The sequence below is a fragment of the Polyergus mexicanus genome, unplaced genomic scaffold (genome assembly GCF_030449975.1).
Source record: "Polyergus mexicanus isolate NDT 795.1 unplaced genomic scaffold, iyPolMexi1.0 SCAF_16, whole genome shotgun sequence".
Lineage (NCBI taxonomy): Eukaryota > Metazoa > Arthropoda > Insecta > Hymenoptera > Formicidae > Polyergus > Polyergus mexicanus.
The window spans coordinates 1,049,231-1,068,612 of NW_027223336.1; the positions used below are offsets into that span (position 1 = coordinate 1,049,231).

The following is a 19,382-nucleotide window of genomic DNA, read 5'->3' on the forward strand; positions in this document are numbered from 1 at the left end:
ACTACACAGCCACGGCAACAATCCGCAACAAGACTAAACCCGTAAGACGGAACCGAAGCGTTCGAACTGGGATCGGGCTTACTTTCTTGTGCAGGCTGATCCTCCTCTCCTTCTGCTCTCTCGCCCTCCTGGCGTACTCTTCTCCTACTCTACACACCGGGCCCACACCACTTGGTTTCCACCACTCTCCACCATCACTGCCACCCATCGCAATGACCGAATCATTAACTTCAGGAAGGGTCCTGGGGCTCGCACGCGCAAGCGAAGAGTACACGCGCAGGGAGCGCGTTCGCCGAACCGACGACGGGAGAACTTCCTTCCTATTCCTTCCTTTCTTCCTTTTGCACGTTCCCATTGCGTTTGAGGACACGGTAGCGCTCTTTGACCCCTCTTTTCGAGGGAGAAGAGGGTTCTTTCTTTAATCTAACCGTGCTTGTTTCTTCTAACCATACACCGTGGATCGAACAAAGCTCTATGGAGAGTCTTTCATTATTCATTAAAATTTATAAGATTTTCTTTTATTTGTATCATTTAATATTATTTTAATATCAAGCAAAATAATTTTTACAGCGTAATAAAAACGTGATTATTCAAAGAGAAATTTATTTATTTATCAAGTATGCGTTTTTAACAGTTAAAAATATCTAGTAGGAATTACGATTAATATGAATTACGATTATATACTAATTTCTTATTTATTCCTATTTTATATTTTACACATATGCAAAAATAATGTTTATATTTTTGTATCGCTTGTGCACATACATGTGAATACAGCATCCATATATATATATATATATTAATCCAGAAACCGATACGTGACTTTTACTAGAAACATTCTTTAAAAATGAATTTAAACACCACTCATATAACTATACTGGTCAAAACAACTTGGCGTGAGATTTTTTTTTTTTTTTTTTCCGAAAAGTAACCATTCAAGCGTGAGAAAGTTACCAATCAACTTCCCTCAGCAAACTTTACAATTTTAATCGACAAAGAAGATATATATTATTATTAGCAGTTTTGTTTCTCGCAAGCATATTATATTGCGTCCAGAAAATTGTATTAAATTAAATATTTATTGCAATAATGAAAAATTTTTAAAATTTATTATTATATATCAGCTCAAGTGATTCAATTTTAGCACGTCTGTTTTCTGATAGCGCAACGTGATTAAAATTACAAAAAAAAAAAAAAAAAAAATACAAGGATAGGAGGAAAAAGAAAAGATGAATCGAATCGTGTTTCATTTTTGTCCAATGAACCGCATCGAGAGAGGCACACGTAGAAATAAAAGAGGATACCTTGCGGAGGAAGAATCCTCTCCGTGTATAGAGAGAGGCTCTCTCGATGGGTCCTTCGACTTTGGCGTTCCTGGCGAATCCTACCGTCGCGGAGAATCCGTTGCACACACAGGTTACCGGCGACCTGTGTGGCATGAGAACGGGGTCCGCTCTTCCCACATAATAAACGACTTCGAAGAACGGTAGTGGCATTGACCTGAATCTATTAGGGCCTTCGGTTTGGCGGTATTATAACTGCCTGTGAATCAATCCCTTACTTGCAACGTTCTCCACTCGACCACACGAAAGCCCGGTTCGTTACTGCCCGATTAGGAAAGGGGTTCCGCCGGCGCTTCTCGCGGCAAGAACTTCCACCCTCGGGGGATGCTGACGATACCCCGATTATCCGCACATCCGCGATATAGAATCAACAACCTGGCTGTTGGTTATTTCTTATATCGATAGATTATATTCGACTCAGCGCGTTGATACTCGAGGAATAATTTCGAACGAAAAGAGGACGAAAAATGTCACCTCCTGGATCCCCCATAATCCTAGAATACTCGGCGTATTTCTTTACACTATATGTTATATTTTGCTTATTACCGATTTTTTTTATATCAATTTAGATTTTCGTGTCTCAAGAAAAAGAAGCTAGCGGCATACAATTTTATAGAGGAGAGACAAAGAGAAAGAGAGCGCCTTCTACATTTAATAATGTTATAAAAAATACACATTCTTTATTTTGTAACTATTTTCATTAATAATAAAAAATAAGTATTTTTATTAATAATTTTCATTAATACGAAAGTGAAAACGCAGTTTTTTGAGAAAAATTATGTCTTATCTTTAACATCATAGTATAATTAAACGTTTCATAAATTATTTGTAACTATTTTGTTGATTTCTTTCCATATATAATCGTATATATAGCATGGCATTAGTTTGCATAGACCTTTAACATAATTAATTTCGCTTCCTGCAATTTTTTGTTTCGGCGTATCCCGTATAAATTTCCTTCAATATCTTCAATGTCTGCAAGAGAATATATGTATTTAAGAATCAAATGTATTAGCACTTTGCAGGTAAACTTTCCGTTTCTTTTAAAACTGACAGTATATAAACAGCTGTGAAAGGATACGTTTTATCATATGTATGCTTTCTTACTTTGTCATGTAAATTACGATATGTGATAAATATATCAGAATGAATTAAATGCCATTAGGTAATAATCTTCGTAACAACCCACTAACTGATGAAACAGCGAGAACGAAAAAAAAAAAAAAAATGAGATTTTAGATCGAGTGAAGTTTCGATTGTCAGAAACTTCTGAATAACCGGAGACCCGTTACCTCATTTTTTTCTTTCTTGTACCACGCGACATTGGTCCGGACTCTATTAATAACCTGTCCGATCATGGTGTCGTATTTCTCGCTCTTGCCTCTTAGTCGTCGTAGCTGGGAAAGAAAGAACGTGATGGTTACATAATAATTCGACACTTTTTATATCCGCGAGGTGCGCATATCCGTTTTCGGGGAACGTCATCGTTCACTTTTCGATCCTCGTAAAGTTTCACCACTCGCGCAATTTTCTTACCCATTCCACATCCTCCTCTTGGCGAATATGTTTCTCGAAGGCACGTAATGTATTGATCAGAGTAACATTCGCGCTGAAAGTAAAGTAATAAAAACATTGTATTAACGAGTTGGAATATGAATATAAAAGTATAGATGAATCAATTATTACGAAATGAAAATTATTCGATTATTGATTCTTCGAGAAAAGTTTGAAACAGAGCTGACACTCGTCGTGCGCGTAAATTTATTTAACTCACTAATTATTATGTTTTTCTGTTATATTCGTATTAAACTTGTCCCAATGTTGAATTAGGAATTCCATTGCAACGTGATATCCATGTGGATTTAATACAACAGATGTTAGAGCCTTTTCTGCAATTCCAGGCGTATTCTTTTGTGAAAATATTACAGGTAGATATCTGAAAATATTTATATTAATATAATTTATGATTTACAAGAATTTTATATTAAATCTCTTGTATATATATATATATATATATATATATATATATATATATATATATAATATTCTCTAATTAAAAAAAAAACATTTATTTTTTACTTAAATTTTTTATGTTTAAAACTGATTAAAAATTAAAAATTATTAGAAAATGAAACTAATACGATTATATAATTTTATGATAAAATTGTAAAATGATTTTTATATAAAAGAAACCAAACAATAATTGGAAATTAAAAAATAGATTTCTAGCAATTAAAATTAATTCTTGATGCCTTTTGTATATTAATCGTATAAAAAATTCTAATATATAAATAATCTTACTTTATATATGTAACTTACTGTCTCAACAGATCCGGATTTTCATGACATCCTAATGCGAAGGCGAGACTTTCCTTTTCGTATATCGTTGATTCGTTGTACCTCTTTAAGAATGTTAGCCATTGTTCGTTGGCATTTTTTATAAATGTACAATACGCCCAGCTACGAAATTTCTCTGGAATACTAATTCAATGACGATTTTTCTTTGATCATAATAGCGTCTATACCGTTAAAACATGTTCATATTCTCATCATATATTTAACACCGAATTTTCTGATTCTCATTTAATATCAACATACACACCGTGTCGATAATAAATAAATAAATTGTAAAAATAATCAATCATATTCAGCATTAAATATACGGCCAGTATTAGCAGTTGCAGCGCTAATTACTTACGAGTTCGATGATTCGTTTCGTATTTTGTGAACAAAGTTTCGAGCTTCCTTTAAACATGACCGATGACCCGCTAAACATGCCGATTTCATTAGATTGACCTCAAATTCTGTCCATAGCACGGGATCTTTATGGACCAGCGATGGTGCCATTTTTCTATACACCTTGTCTATGAATTTGCACATCACGAACTGAAAGAAGCCGATTAAATTTAGATTGCAAAATTTCAATGTAATGTAAACAGATTTTTAAAAATAAAGTTAATTATATATTAATATTTTAAGAAATATTAATTATATTAAGATTTTTTTAAGCTAAATTATATTATTTAGAGAGAGCAAGATTCAATATAATATATACTATATAATATATAATATATATTCAATATATTCAATATAATATATAATATACATATTAGATATTGTAAGATATTGTAATTAAAATTATATCCGCATAAACGCAAAAAGATAATTAATTATTATATAATTTAAGAATAATTTTAAAAATATAAAATTTCTAAAATTATTGGTTGAAATGTAATTTTGAAACTATTTTCTTTTTCTCTCTTTCTCTTAATTTTTTATATATCGCAGGATTTTATTTTCTTCATAAAAAGAGAAGAAACTACAAGTTGCCGCTACAATTTAAGGAAATGTCACTCTCTCGTTTCAAGATTCCGTTTCACTTTTTTGCAAAACATCAAAATATTCTTGTGAAATTGCAAGGAGGAAGGCAAAGTAATCGCGGCAGCGATATTTATCGCAAAATTATGGAGATCTGCAGTTGATTCGCGCAAAAAGTAAGAGAGTAATTCCATTTATTCAGAATTTACGAGCAATAAACCGGGTGGATTAAATCGCAAAGATACGCCGCGACATATTTATTTAATTTGGCACGTTAGGCTTATGGACACGAAGCGTCCAAAGAAATCGCGCGCGGGACCCGCCTCTTTACTTACGGTGAGACCTTCTTCTCGTATATTTTTGCAATAATGGCTTCTGTGAAAAGAACACTGTTACGGCAACATTGGTCGGCGGGAGTGCTTAATTAAATGTTAAACGTGCCTCGTATTTCGGTGCAAATAATGATTGAGTCCCCCGACCTAATTGAGAACATCGAATCGTAACGACGGCCGATGGGCCGATGATCGCTTATATATCTGTCTCAGGGATAATTATACGCTTTATAATGCCATACTTAAGTCTTAACTGCGCTTAATAACGACATAAGGCAGAACTGCATAGCGGACAATTTAGATCGCGCGAAGCGGCATCGATTATATCTCGCATATCTTATCGCACACCACAACCGTATAAATCAATAATAAAACGAAATGTGATCGAATTTTTTCCTTATAATCTATGATCGCGAAAAAAAAATTGCAAAATGGGCTACAAACGTAGCGTAAATATCGCGAAAAAATCCGTTGATTTATAGATGTATAATTATGTGTTTTGTTATCGGAGAAGAGCTATTATTAATAATGAACAAAGTTTTTTTTTTTTTTTATTATATGGATATTAAGTATAAACATGCGACGATGACGATCTCGGATATTACCTCGAATACACTTGAGTCCCAAAGACGACTCTGGATGGTAGTCAATAAAGGTATTGCGGGTGTCCACAACATTTCTCCGCTCTCCGTTTCCAGTTTCTCAAGAATACTCCACATGATTCTTTTATCGAGCAGTCCAGCGTTAACCATCGCAGACGAGTCAGTCAATACTTGGACTTTTGTTATTTTCGGCAAAACTCGGAAGGATTTCGTTAACAATTTCCAGTTCTCTATATCGTAGTTGACACGATACAAAGCTGCAAAATATAGAACGATAAACCATTAATTAGAAATTTTTAATAATTTGTAAGTGATAGAGAAAAATTGTGCTATACTTCGTGTATTATTAATCTCTGGACACTTAAAATAATATTTAGTTCTAGAACATTTTGTAAAATAAATATAGAACATCTAGTAAATATAAATAATCTAGATAATATAACAATTAATAAAAAATATAACAATTAAATAATATAATATAAAATATAATATAAAATATAACATAAAATATAACAATTTTTGTAAAATAAATATAGAACATCTAGTAAATATAATAAATCTCGAACATTTTATAAAATAAATATTTATGAATTTATCAAGTGGCTCGGGCAAATTTTCAAATTGATCGGCATTGCCGGTAAAAATATTGCTCTGGATATTATCTTCTTAATTGAACGGCGGATGTTACTACAGTGATATTACCCGTTTGATTGATATTGAACAGAATCCACTGATTGTTGAAAGTCGCCCGGCTCAGAACAGTGTCGTTAATTTTCATGCGTTTCTTGACCATCCATGCCTTCGGCAAGGTATTACCGAATTGCTGTTCATTTTCAGTTGTCCATGTCAACGGAATGTGCCATAACTCTTCGCTCGTACTATTAATGCCATAATGGTAAAATCGATCCTGAAACACAAACATCACATAATTGAGCAATTTTTATCGACATCCACTGCAGATATTTCATGGTTGTGTTTTACATCTATTTATCTATTATAATGATGGAGATTATAAATTGCGATGTTTGCCTGTAAATATTATCCATAATATTTTTATGAAGCATTATGATTAACTTCAAATATTAATTTAATTCCATGTTTTAAATTATATATATATATAATATGAAAAAGAGAAAAATTAAAATTAAAAAAAAATTATTGACTCTGCGCAGATAAATGAATATAAAAATTATTTGTTTCCTAGTAATTACATTTTTAAATTACATTTTTATTTACAATTTAACTTTCGAACAATTAAAACAATCAAACAGTCGAGAAATATTTAAAATATAAATGACCTTTACATTTTTAATATCAAATAATATTTATATTAATACAATTTCAATACAAAATTCAATTTATTCCAAAATTCAATTAATCCAAAATATTGAAAGATCGTGACTAAATATGGAATTCGATGAAATTTTTGATAAGAAAAAAATCGGTTTTAGATTAATTTTTATAACCGAGAGATATACAAAAGCGTTTTATATAATTTATTCGTAAAGCTACATAACATTCTTTTTTTCTCATTACATTGAAGGAATAACGATGATTAATATCATCGTACAAACGCATTCTATCGATAAATAATTTGTCGTCGACGAAACAAGGGAGAGAGATGAAGAAACATCACGCCTGTGTAGATCGATCTGCGATAAACATGGGGCGCACCTGCGTAAGCTCGATTGCACCGGTTTCACGATTCTGTCGGACGTGCAGGACAGGGAAGCCTGCCTGGTACGTCCAAGTTCGCATAACGTCCTTCATGCGGAGCCTCGAAGAAGCCGGTAGCCCATTCGCTCCATCGATCTCAGCCTGAAAAGCGCTCCAGAGATCCAATTGATTAGCGCTCCGATAGCAATATGTGTGTATGTAGCGGCGCACAGATGACAGAAAGATCCGCTCGCCCAGAAAATGATAGATCATGTGCGCCATGCAATTACCCTTGACATACGGCGTCAAATCGAAGACATCGGCGAGCTTGCTCAGTTCGCTCAGATCAATATGCAATGGGTGTGCCGTTTCGTCGGCGTCGCTATCAAACGCGTCGCGGCACTCGATCAGGAAGCTGGTCTGCGCATCCCAGGATGCAGGCTCGAGCTGGAAGATCAAGAAAGGTAATCGCGAGGTAATTGTTGAGTAAATGCCACACAACGCTATGATCGCGCAACTATAAAAATTAATAATTAAAATTCCCATAAACCATTAAGATATGATAAACATGTTGATGCTATTGAAAAATTATCAGTCAATTGTCAGAAAGATTGAAAAATAGCGATCACCTAGAATTATATTAAAGGAATGACAAAAAAGTTATAACGTGAAAAGAGATAAGAGTATGAGAGAGAAGTGCTCGTAATTATGATTGTGACTTTTGAAAAGGGACGGAAGGATGGTTAGCGTCAATTTAAAAAATTCATCCATGTACACTTTACCACGCTTAATGCTAAGTATCCGAAAAATGAAGAGAATCCTTCTTTCAACCACACGTCGTCCCACCATTTCGGTGTTACGAGATTACCGAACCATTGATGGGCGATTTCGTGCGCCGCGATACTAGCAAATTCTTTTTTAACGTCAGCGATACCGTCAGTTTCCTTTACAAGGATGGAATCTTCTCTAAAAATATCAATATCGGAATATATATATATATATATCTCTCTTAGAAAAAAGTTAAACTATAGCAAGCTTGTTTACCGAAACGTTATAAGGCCCCAGTTTTCCATCGCGGAATAAGCAAAATTGGGAATTATAATCGCATCCAGCTTGTCCAATTCGTAATAAGCTTTGGTAAAATTTTGAATTAAACGAAGCAATTTTGGTATCAAATTGCCGATATATTTTGTATTATTTGCGACATCTTTCCTGACAAAGATCGTATGCGACGGTCGATCGGTGACAGCAACTTCGTAACTCATGAAATCGGTGACCATAAAGGCGACCAAGTACGTGGGCATCGGTAACGTTTTCTTGTAATGGTCCCAAACATATCCAGGCATATCCCGACTGAAAGGAAGAAAATGTAGGATTAAATTTGAATATTATATAATCAGTCTTTGTAATTAAACGCGAATACATTAAATAAGTCTTTGCAGCAGTCGGATGTGCGATTTAATGTTGCGATACGTTATAATACAACAAAATTGAACGGATGTCTTTTACATTTCTTCAGTGAATTTTAGCATTGAATTCGAGTGCGATCGCATGTTGGACTTTCTACCGATTGAAATACGAAACGGCGTCTTGATCCATGGCTCGTCGAAGCATGGATAGGCCGTGCGAGCGTAATCTGGGGAGAAATTTGACACTGCTATCCATCTAAAAAACAAAAAAAAAATATATATTTGCTTTCACAAGGTGCAAATATATATAATGCACGAGCGTAAATTGCATTAAATATTTTATTGCAAAAAGAAAAATTTTATTACGAAAAAATTCAATTTTTGTCGATATTAATAGATTAGATTGACGGTAACGAGGTAATATTAATATCTAATATTATCTTTACGTCAATCATTACCTGGTTTCGTTGGTATCGCGATCGATGTATGCATTCCTAAAAAATCCTGTCGGTTCCTCATGCAATGCGATCGTATATTCCACGTGCAAAACGTAAGTCTCTCCCGCCATTAGTATTTGTAAAAAAAATACATCGATGAAATCCTTCTCATCCGTCACGACGTATTTCTTAATCAGCTTCGATTCGTTCAGCGAACGATATTCCATCACGCTAAGATTTTGTATGAAGAGCTTGCGGGCGTGAAAGCGTATGTGTTTAGTCGGGATCTTGGAATAAAATTGGATCTGTGCGATGCCGATCGTGGTGAAATTTTTCTCCTCTAGTATAGGTATTATTTTCAAGCTGCAGTGTAATTTTTTCCAAAGAGAAAAAGATTACGATATGAAAGATGGAAGAGCGAAAACGGCGTAAGTTAATTTTGATCGTTTTAATTTAGATGTGCTACTTGTTCTAAACATAAATATTTATTTTCTCGCTGTTACGCTATGATTGGATCCTGACGTTAATCTTGGTCTGAGCAGGCAAAGAGCAAGTAAAGTTATGCGCTGCGACTATTCTAGTTTACGTCTGCAATATCAATCATTCAAATGATTGACACGCGGCGCAGGCAGAAAACTCAATGTCAGTCCGTCATTGACTGTGTGACAAACTTGTCAATTTTACATGGCATGATGCTTCAATTCTCGATTTAAAATTAGAGAAAATTTATTTAAATATTGCATATGTCGCAGGTATTTTCTTTTGCTAAAAGAGTCTAAAGAAGTCTTTAATAACGAATTCGATTAAATACACTTAGTGCACATTCACTGAATTTTTTTATATTTGATTGATATTAAAAATAATACGGAAAACTCTGACAAGTGACACTCACATTGCTACTAGTACGCATTAGTGTAAAAAGAACAAAAACTGTTAATTCAAGGCTTGTAAAAAATGAAAAAAATATCTCTTTTCTTTGTTTCCGATGATTTAATAGCCAAAAGCGAAAAAATATTCTGGTCGTGCTTACGTGTATTCCAACGGTAAAACTTGATCGGATAGCCTCTCCAAAGAGGCCATTTTATAAGATTTCCGATCAATCGATCCCCTGTATCTACCATCCCGCCGATTCTCTATAATAATCGAACTAACGAACCAGAAAATGATCATCGAACTGATAGCCAAGCAGATGAATATTATTACCGCGATTCGCATTCTCACGTGCCATCCGTGACGCGAACTTCCTGAAGCATTTTTTCATCATTTATGAGATTTTACATACATTTATTATTTTTACAATAAGATAAGAATAAATTATATCAAAGTAATATAAATAAGAAAAACGGCAGAATAATCAATAATCAAAGTATAATAATTATTTTTCGATTCTTCAGCATATGATTTTTGTCAATATTACTTCAGTTAAGAAATTAATGATTATTTTATGTATTGTGTTTTTGTTTAATCAAAATAAGCTGTATTTTTTTCGCGTTCTAAAAAAAATTTTTCACCACTTGCGAAAGCATTATGTATAAATTGTAAAGTATCATGTGTGACGATTAATCGATTCTATTAAATATCCCAAATTGCACATCGTCCTTCTATAATAACATTCTTCGATAGCTTCTTCTTTTGATCCTATCCTGCACTGTTACCTTGTGCTTGACGATTATCCATATTTATCAGCGAACAGGTGCTACGCTCCCGCAGGATCTAGCGAACGGACGAGCATTGCCACGGCGAGTAACTAACGGCGACTGCGTCCGAAAGGCGGAAAACACGTCAAGGGCTCGGTGTTTCGGCCAGATGTGCCCGCCAAAAATACACCAAGAGAGGCACTTAAATATCGAATATCATCATTCATTCGTATTTTACCGTCAAACGCAATACGTCGAAAACTCGCGAGAAATCGCGAGCGTCGCTTCGTCGTGACAAGCACGCGTTTCGTTATGCGATGCGCCGTCAAGAATACATACGGGCAACGTCGTCCTCTTATACTTGTAATTTATAAGCTTCCGGTAAAGAACCGGTAAAGATGGTCAGGTTCGTTTTGTCTATTAATCACCGTAGACGAAATAGACAACCAGCCGGAAGTAAAAAACAATTTGCTGATCCCAAAATATATACATATATTGCGAAATTGAAGATAATACATATGTTTAATTAAATGTATACAAAACTCAACATTATCTTGATTAATTGATCGCTAATTATACAGGATATAATTTTAAACTAAACTACCTAAATTCCTTACGTGATAATATGTGCGTGTATTGTATAAGCTTCTAAACAATAAAAATATATATATATATATATATATCTCACATAAAATTAGATATTAAAAAAAATGATATAAAATGGACCTAAAATGTTTGCTAAATATTTAAAATCTCAATGTCGCAAGTTTCCGCTAACTTCTTAGGAAATTAAAAAAGCAAGTAGGAATATTAAGAATGACATTGAAAAATCTAGAAATAAAATTAAAATGCAAATAATATAAAATATATATATAAATTTATTTTTAGAAAAATGTGTGTAAAAGATTAGAATTTTAGAGATGTATATCAAAAAATTACGTAAAAAAAAAAAATTTAATTACGGAAATTATGAAAAATTAAAATTAAAGTTATAATTATTTTTAGGAGAAATAAAAACGAACTTGTTTTTTTTTTTTCAAGAAAACTAAAAAATTATTAACATGCCTTTTTTAAGAATAAGTTATTGTTTAGCGATTTATTATTATTAATAATTTTTGCGTAAATTGTGAATCAATAGTTAAGTCGTTTAAATAGATCGATTGGATAATTGCAACAAACACGTGGGTATCTAATGTACGCTTAATGTGCTACGATTACGACTAGATTCATCTACACATTAGCATCTAGCTTTTGAGTTAGTCGCATGAGAATCTCGGTTCGGCTGTTAATGAGAAAGCCAGATACTATTCCGAGACCGCGACAAGTATTCATTGTGGGATTTCGCTTTTTTTTCACATTACGTAGCACGAAACTCGACTTCACGAAAAAGTCTTGAATTTGTAAGATATTGTCCGCGATGTAAATATCTGTCATGAAAAATAAAATTCGTGGGAAAAAGAAGATTCTATTTTTCAGAAAATCTTGCGAGCAATTCGGCCGGTCCTCTTCTATCGTTCTATAAATCCGTAAATAGGTATCTGGCTTTTTTATATATCGATTTAGAAAATTATTTCGTGTATCACGTATTTCAATGCTTCATACATCAGCAAAAAATATTTCATTTCATGTTCAGAAAATACAGATATCTCGTGTAATTCCTTTTTTTTTTTCAAGTTTATAATTAATCCACATTATAGTTGATAATAATATTATAATATTATAGCATTTTTAAATAATTTTTGTTAATTATGAAAATCTCTAATTGTTCCCGTGGGAATTTTCAGTTTTTATTGTATATATACAGAGGATGTGCGCGCTGAAAAGAATTAGATGCGAGGCGTGAAACGCGGAAAACGCGGGTTCGAACGGCGTTTCCGTCCATCGAGACCGCTTGGCACCGCTACGCAGTTAGAAGTATCTCGTTTCAGGGAATCCCGCTTCCTGTGCCGAGAGCTGAGTGCTTGACGAGGTGGTGGGCCTCTTGCCGCGTCTCTTTCGGCACGCGTGTGACCATCATTCTGAAAGAGGAAGCCAAACAATGCCGATGACTAATGGAGACGCGTGACCCTCGACGAGAGGTCGAACCCTCGAAACACCGCATCGGACCCCGACTCGCACTCTCGCTCTCGCCCTCCGTGTTTTCTTAGGTGGTTTCTCCCTCCTCCCCCCACCCCCCGCCCCTTCCTTCCATAGACTTATGCACCTCATTGATAGAATGATGGTCTTCCTCAATGAAACATTCGACGATGAATTCGTGAATGGATCGCCTCAAGAAAAGAAAAAAAAGAACAGATCAATTTCCATCTTTCGTATCTTCTTTACGTTTGGTTTCTGTTGATAAGAAATTCGTAACCCGTGTTTAATGTTAAACATGATTATTCGATTGGTTTGAACAATTAACTTTTTTATTAATACTTAATCTATCATATATATATATATATATATATATATATATATATATATATATATGTATATCATTAGAAAAGGCGCAATAAATACCACAACTTAAAATAAAAGAGCAGCCACTTTTAACATATGTGATTTTTAATTGCTTAAAAGTTAAGTGAATTAATAGGCAAATAATAAGAAATATCTGAGAGTGTCTATTTTTAATTCGATATTGCGGCAAACTAAACTTTTTTAAGTATGAGCTACAAATTTCCATATATAGTAAATCAATTAAAATGGTAATAATCAACGCAACTTCTTCTGCTCTGGCAATAATTCTGGAGCATCATTCCCACGCGTGCGTCGTCTAAAATTCTCTTTATTTTCAGCAAATGGAGTTCGGAAAGCAAAAAATTCAACGAGACCGCCTTCGCGTGTCATCAATTAAATTCTTTCATCGATTACTCACTTTGGCTGCAAGAAACGATTCACGGGGATTGGCCAAAAAGCCGAAAGTAAACGTGGAAGAAGATTACGGAGCTTCCATGAGAGACCCTACTCCTACGATTCCAACGACGTTCTCCATGATGTTACCGCGGGTCTTAGGACGACGCTGTCACATGTGCTCGTTTGACATTTCCGAGTAGGCGCTAACGCAATTCGCACCGAGTCGCGCGCGGAGTGATCCTATGGTGAAATTGTGCTCATCCATGTGACTTTTTTGAACAATTAATTAGATACGGTGTTCCCCAATTGTTATATTTAACGTTGAACGCATGAAATAATTTTTGACACATCTTCGGAATTTTATGCGACTTTACTGGAAAAGTAGATATATAAAGGCAAAAAAGAGAGAAAAGTAAGAGCAAGAGGACAATAAATCAATATTATTAAAAATCATAAAGCTTTTAAAAGTGCTTTATAATATCCGAACGAGAAACTTGCTTTCCAATTAGATATAAATAATTAGAAATTAACTTTTTTCTGTATTTTCTCTCTACTTATCCTCTTTTTTACAATTAGATACAATTTTTGTACAATTGAAGTCGGTAGAAAACCGAGATTTATGTAAATAATTATTGGAAAAAAATCGTGAATTTATTGCGCTTAATTGTTTTTTTGCTAATTTTTAAATATTAAAATATTTGCAAAGAAATCTCGTATATACACAAGTGGCATTTTATGCGTGCTAAAAAACTGTCGAAATCTTTATTTATCTCATTGTTAGTCGCGATGTCGTGGTCGAAAAATACGATTGCAAACAACCGTCGGATGTCTGATAATTTTGAATTACCACCGACACCGCCGACGCCGTCGTGTCTTCACTTGGTAGGACAGAACCCGAGATCAACTGATTGCGAGATGACATCTTCATGTCACAGGTGGTCCTGGAGCAATCCCTGCAACGGATTCGATATCACGACCGACGAAATCGCCCGTTTACATCCTTCACCATGTATCGCGAATCTTCGTCAAAACACCGATACCAATCAAAATTATACGTACAGGTAAAGCTCTATATTTTGCATAAAAAAATTGACAGAGATGTACAAAATGTGATTAATGTAATACTTGACATTCCATTTTTATCAATATTTTTATCATAATTTTTTTATTTAAACAAAATAAGAAATATTTTAAAGGCACGTAGCATCTTTTAATATTATTTTATAGCATTACAAAATAATAGTGTTTTAATATCATTTACACGTTTATGAATATTCCATCATATATTTTGTATTTTAAAGAATATTTGTTCTCTCAAAAATTATCTCTGCTTTTGTAAAAAATACACATTGTTCGTGTGCGATTTCTAAAATCATATATTTTATTAGAATTAATGATTTCAATTATATTATATTAAAAATTATTACAAAAAAAAATATTTTCAAAATTTTTGCTATTCTAACTTCCCACACATTTAAAACGAAAAACACCATAATACCGTACAATTACCATTATGATGTATATCCTATATAATTTATTTTATTATAATGTATTAATTATAATTATAATGTTTTATTTTCAAAGGAACAATATTTCGTGGGAGCAATATTTCCAGCAAGATGCCGCAAATTGTCGTAGAATGACCGATCCGTCGAATGAGAAGGAAGATGTGACATCTTCGAACGAATCCAAAGATTTATTGTACGAGAATCAGGATCGACATGGGATGACCCCGTCAGATACAGAAACGATGTTTCGCACTTGGGAAATGCCTCATTTGCAGAATACGACTATAAATTATGAAGATAAGAACAAGTATCAATTTTGGCAAGATTCGCAACACAATGAAAGTTATGCGAATTCATTTTTCGGAGAAAATATACGTCCACACCATCGAGAACAAGGTAATTCATTATTGCTATCAATCCTAATATTATATATACTTATTATATTCTAGATTATATCTTTTATAAAACTAAAACTTATTTTTTTTAAGTTATATTAAAAATTATGTACAGTCTATCAATTATTCAAAAATTGATTATAATAGATATGTTGAGGAATGATTCTTATACTGTATATATGCCATTTCTCCAATTAATTGGAACGAAATTTTTTAAATCATTATTAGACAGAAATTCTAATAGTACTGTGCACAGCTGTATGTAATAAATTAGTTTGAAACATTTCGGATCGTGCAGCTTCGACGGATTTCCGATGTAAATCGTTGACAGTACAATTGGAAGGTTTATGTCTTTAGCGTCGCCAATGCGACCATAACGGGCCCAGTACAAATCTAAATATTTATCAAATGTCTAATGTATCACGAGCTGGTATACGTCTTGCGTAATAAACGTCGCGTGTGTATGCGTGTGTTATATCTCTTTATTATACTGACATTCATAATGCCAATTTAATTTCTATCTCTCTCTCTCCAAATTGCTTGATTTGATGAATAGCAAATAAATCTCTCAAGCTGAAAAATTTTTATCGGTTTCTGAATTGAATAGAACAAACATATAAGAAAAATCATCTCTCACAATTAAAACTTCAAAAAAATCAAATACATCCTTTTTTATATTATAAATCAGCATGTCGATAATATATATATATATATATATAATATATAATCGAAATGCTGGTTTATAATATAAAAAAAGATGTATTTGATTTTACTAAGGATGTATTTGATTACTAAATATTAAATATTCAACTAAGAAATGAAATCATGTGTAAAATAAAATTCTGACAATAGAAATCTAAATTAGCGTCCAATCACTAAAACCAGGATGTAATTTTATTTAAATTCCCATGCTTCTTTATCTTAAATATCATAAATTGGGATTATATGTTGTGTAAAGAATTTAAAAGTCAGAGTTTGTAAACTGATCTCATCGAAATACAACTCGCAAAAATGACGCACTTTAACATCCCCGTCTGACGTATCGTTTTACTCTCGTAACTGGTCCAATAGTGACCATCGATGTCGGCCGCGGATTACACGAGAGATCTCGCAATTGACGTCAGCTAGCAATTAGAGCCGAGATAGCGGCACGGAAGCAAAGTTAAGGGTCTCGAGAAAAAGGAAGAGAGAAAGAGAGAAAATATCCCGCCTCTCTCTATTTCTCGGTGGCCACGTGTCGTTGTGCGGTAGAAGCCGCGCTTCTCCAGCAAAAGCGGGTTTCGCAAGCTGCGAGCGGGTGTAACCACGCATTGACGCATCGTACGCGCGGCTATTTTCATCTCGCCGCCGACAAAAAGTCGCCGCTGCCGCAAAATCTTGCTGCGGAGAACCGCACGGCGAGAGGACGATGCAGCGAAATCCAACCGGATGATGAGCGTTATGTCACCGTCCAGGAAGAAACTGGACCAACCTCTTAACGCACAAGAGAGGATTCGCGTCTAAGTCGGGAATTATCTATAAAAAACAAGATATTCTTCAAAATCATAAGTTTGTTTTTTGCTGATTGCAATCTACTATGTTCAAACTCAAACAATTATATTTCGATGGCTAAAAAAAACACAAGGATGTTATATTATTAGCATAGATCCATTTTTTTTGTCTCGGACTTAATATAAAAATATAGAATTTTTTTCTAAATTTAATTTAAAATTATCTTTTTGGAATATATTACATATGTACGTAAGATAATTTGATATATTCGAGCGTTTTTTTTAGAAAATAATAAAAACAGAAAAGTTATAAAAAATTTTACTAATTAAAATTGACGCTAGAAAAATCGATCTCAAAAAATATGAGATTAAACATATTAAGTGAATACTGATAGTACGTTGCTATAATTTTTCGATCATTCGCTGATTACAGAAACGACAAAGAGGACAAGCGAAAAACCGCGAAAGGAGAGAACCGCGTTTACAAAGCAACAGGTTCGTCATCTCGAGTACGAGTTCGCGCACAGTAATTATTTAACACGTTTGCGCCGCTATGAGATTGCAGTAGCATTGGATTTGACAGAACGTCAGGTATATTATAAAGGATTTAATGAACAAATTATGAAATTCCTATATATCCATTTATCTCGTTCAATCATATTTTTATAGGTGAAAGTGTGGTTTCAGAATAGACGTATGAAATGGAAGCGAACGAAAGGGAGCACGACGAACGTACAGGAAGAAACTACCGTGTCGTGATATGTTTCGAGTGTATTAATGATATACTATACAACATTTAGATGTAATTGTACATACGATTTACACAGATATAATTTACCGAAGCATTAGAAATTTATATGTTTATTGTTATAGCAGAAATTTATATCTACCGTATAAATTTTTATTGTTTCTCCAATATACGAATGATAGACTATACATACTTTAAAAAAGTAAAATAAAGATATACCTTTAATTATTCGTTTGGTACATTAACAGGTTGAAATTTTATGCTAATTCCTTTGTCTTACAGTCTATCTTCTAACATAGAAAGTTTATTGAGTGATTTGTCAATATACTTTTTATAATTTTCAACACTTTGAACGTGGTTTTCACGTAAGATTATCTTTCTCCTGTTTACCAATTTAGGGTATTTATCTTCTGACCAATTTACTCCCGTGAAAAATCCAAAATCCTACTTCTCAGGTGGAATATATGTGGCTAAAAAACACATATGTTATATGGATAAAGAAGGGCAATCAAAATTAGCCCATTAATATAATTTTAAAGTTTATGTAATACTTTTCAATAATCAATAATCGATCACACATGAGATAATTATTCGTACTCTCTGTTGCAATTTGAGCAACTTCTGGGTAAAGGAATTCTACACAACCGTAGCCACGACTTTTCCCAGTTTGCAAATAAAATTGTTAAAAGTTAGCATAGTCATTGCACTCTCATAAAATAGTTTACAATTCATTTAGATTTATGCATACTTTTTTGGATCGTGCCACTCGTACTCTTGTTACATTCCCAAACTGTTTAAAATGATCTTTCATTTGTTTTTCATAAAATCCATGAGGTACGTGTCCTATATAAATCATACCTTTTCGTCTTGGTTTTTGCACTTTAAATTATTTAAGTTTATGTTTTGTTGAATTTATTCTCTTTTTTTTGGCAGCTTTTGCTTCTTTCTTTTCCTGGAAAAAAAAAGTATTTATATTAATAAATGTAATAAATGTTCATTAACATTCAGATCATTTGAAATTCATTCTTGTTAAAAATTATATTAAAGTAATTACAATAATTGTTAACATACATAACACAGTAAACATTGCAATAACAAATATTAAAATAATTATGCGTATATGATAAATTACAAAATATCAATATCAGTAAAATAATATAAATCAGCAAGATACAAATACAATAAAATAATTTGATAAATACAAAATACCGTAGAAATTAAATAAAACATATTCTGTTTTCTATCAGAGGTTATATCTAACCTTCAAGATATGTTGCACATTTTTGATAACCCTTTCCAGATTACCGCTTGATTTTTGCCTCGATATTTTTCGCACCGTATTGTCTTTTTTTGCTTTTGTGTTTCTCTCAAGATGCATGATATCCATCTTGGAAATATGGGAAGCAAATTCAGCATTGTTTGCCCTCGTATCCCATATTCTAACATAAACAATACCACGAGACACGAGAAACGAGAACGAGTGATGGTACGTGGGTATGACGCGATTATAGAATCGATTATCGCAATTTGATTTCGATCAATCACCGTCAAACAAATCAATTTACAATATTGATTTTGTACAAGATTTTAATTCTCTACGAGATTTCGTGTGACGTAATTTAAAAATGTTAGTCGAACGCTGTCTGTATTATATTATTAAAAAAGATATTTA

At 33.3% G+C, this 19,382-nt stretch overlaps 2 protein-coding genes and 1 long non-coding RNA gene across 7 annotated transcripts; 1 reads left to right on the plus strand and 2 right to left on the minus strand.

The window, feature by feature from the left end:
• Positions 1-2,131: 2,131 nt before the first annotated feature.
• Positions 2,132-10,842, minus strand: LOC138940072 (thyrotropin-releasing hormone-degrading ectoenzyme-like). Of its 4 annotated transcripts, XM_070308598.1 has the most exons (16): positions 10,753-10,842; positions 10,128-10,341; positions 9,119-9,460; positions 8,761-8,916; positions 8,296-8,604; positions 8,034-8,217; positions 7,270-7,698; positions 6,298-6,502; positions 5,599-5,852; positions 4,042-4,229; positions 3,663-3,824; positions 3,118-3,279; positions 2,880-2,952; positions 2,636-2,740; positions 2,451-2,535; positions 2,252-2,318 (listed from the first exon to the last, which is right to left on the minus strand). In XM_070308598.1, the coding sequence occupies exons 1-15, from the start codon at positions 10,772-10,774 to the stop codon at positions 2,485-2,487; spliced, it is 2,856 nt and encodes a 951-aa protein (XP_070164699.1). In that variant the 5' UTR covers positions 10,775-10,842; the 3' UTR covers positions 2,252-2,318; positions 2,451-2,484. The 4 variants fall into 4 exon arrangements, with proteins under 4 accessions (XP_070164701.1, XP_070164700.1, XP_070164698.1 ...); XM_070308600.1 differs by lacking the exon at positions 2,451-2,535 and having other exon boundaries at positions 2,132-2,318; positions 9,119-9,437; positions 10,128-10,337; XM_070308599.1 differs by lacking the exon at positions 2,451-2,535 and having other exon boundaries at positions 2,132-2,318; positions 10,128-10,337.
• Positions 10,843-14,355: 3,513 nt separating this feature from the next.
• Btn (buttonless) lies at positions 14,356-17,875 on the plus strand. Its single transcript, XM_070308614.1, has 4 exons — positions 14,356-14,630; positions 15,154-15,473; positions 17,396-17,553; positions 17,632-17,875. Exons 1-4 carry the CDS (start codon positions 14,356-14,358, stop codon positions 17,719-17,721), a joined length of 843 nt encoding a protein of 280 aa, XP_070164715.1. The 3' UTR covers positions 17,722-17,875.
• Positions 15,083-19,313, minus strand: LOC138940083 (uncharacterized). 2 transcript variants are annotated; one of them, XR_011447943.1, is made up of 4 exons: positions 18,972-19,313; positions 18,459-18,662; positions 17,930-18,180; positions 15,083-15,359 (listed from the first exon to the last, which is right to left on the minus strand). It is a non-coding gene; the product is annotated as an uncharacterized lncRNA (long non-coding RNA). The 2 variants fall into 2 exon arrangements; XR_011447942.1 differs by lacking the exon at positions 15,083-15,359 and adding an exon at positions 16,233-16,987.
• Positions 19,314-19,382: the final 69 nt, after the last annotated feature.

Excerpts from the sequence above, each read along its gene's own strand:
- LOC138940072 (XM_070308597.1), bottom strand. The coding sequence starts at position 10,774 with ATGGATAATCGTCAAGCACAAG. Across the intron at positions 10,342-10,752 it reads GGATAATCGTCAAGCACAAG|GAAGTTCGCGTCACGGATGG; the intron begins GTAACAGTGCAG and ends AAAATGCTTCAG. Across the intron at positions 9,461-10,127 it reads GTTTTACCGTTGGAATACAC|CTTGAAAATAATACCTATAC; the intron begins GTAAGCACGACC and ends ATTACACTGCAG.
- Btn (XM_070308614.1), top strand. The coding sequence starts at position 14,356 with ATGTCGTGGTCGAAAAATACGATTGCAAACAACCGTCGGATGTCTGAT. Across the intron at positions 15,474-17,395 it reads TCCACACCATCGAGAACAAG|AAACGACAAAGAGGACAAGC; the intron begins GTAATTCATTAT and ends CGCTGATTACAG. Across the intron at positions 17,554-17,631 it reads TGGATTTGACAGAACGTCAG|GTGAAAGTGTGGTTTCAGAA; the intron begins GTATATTATAAA and ends ATATTTTTATAG.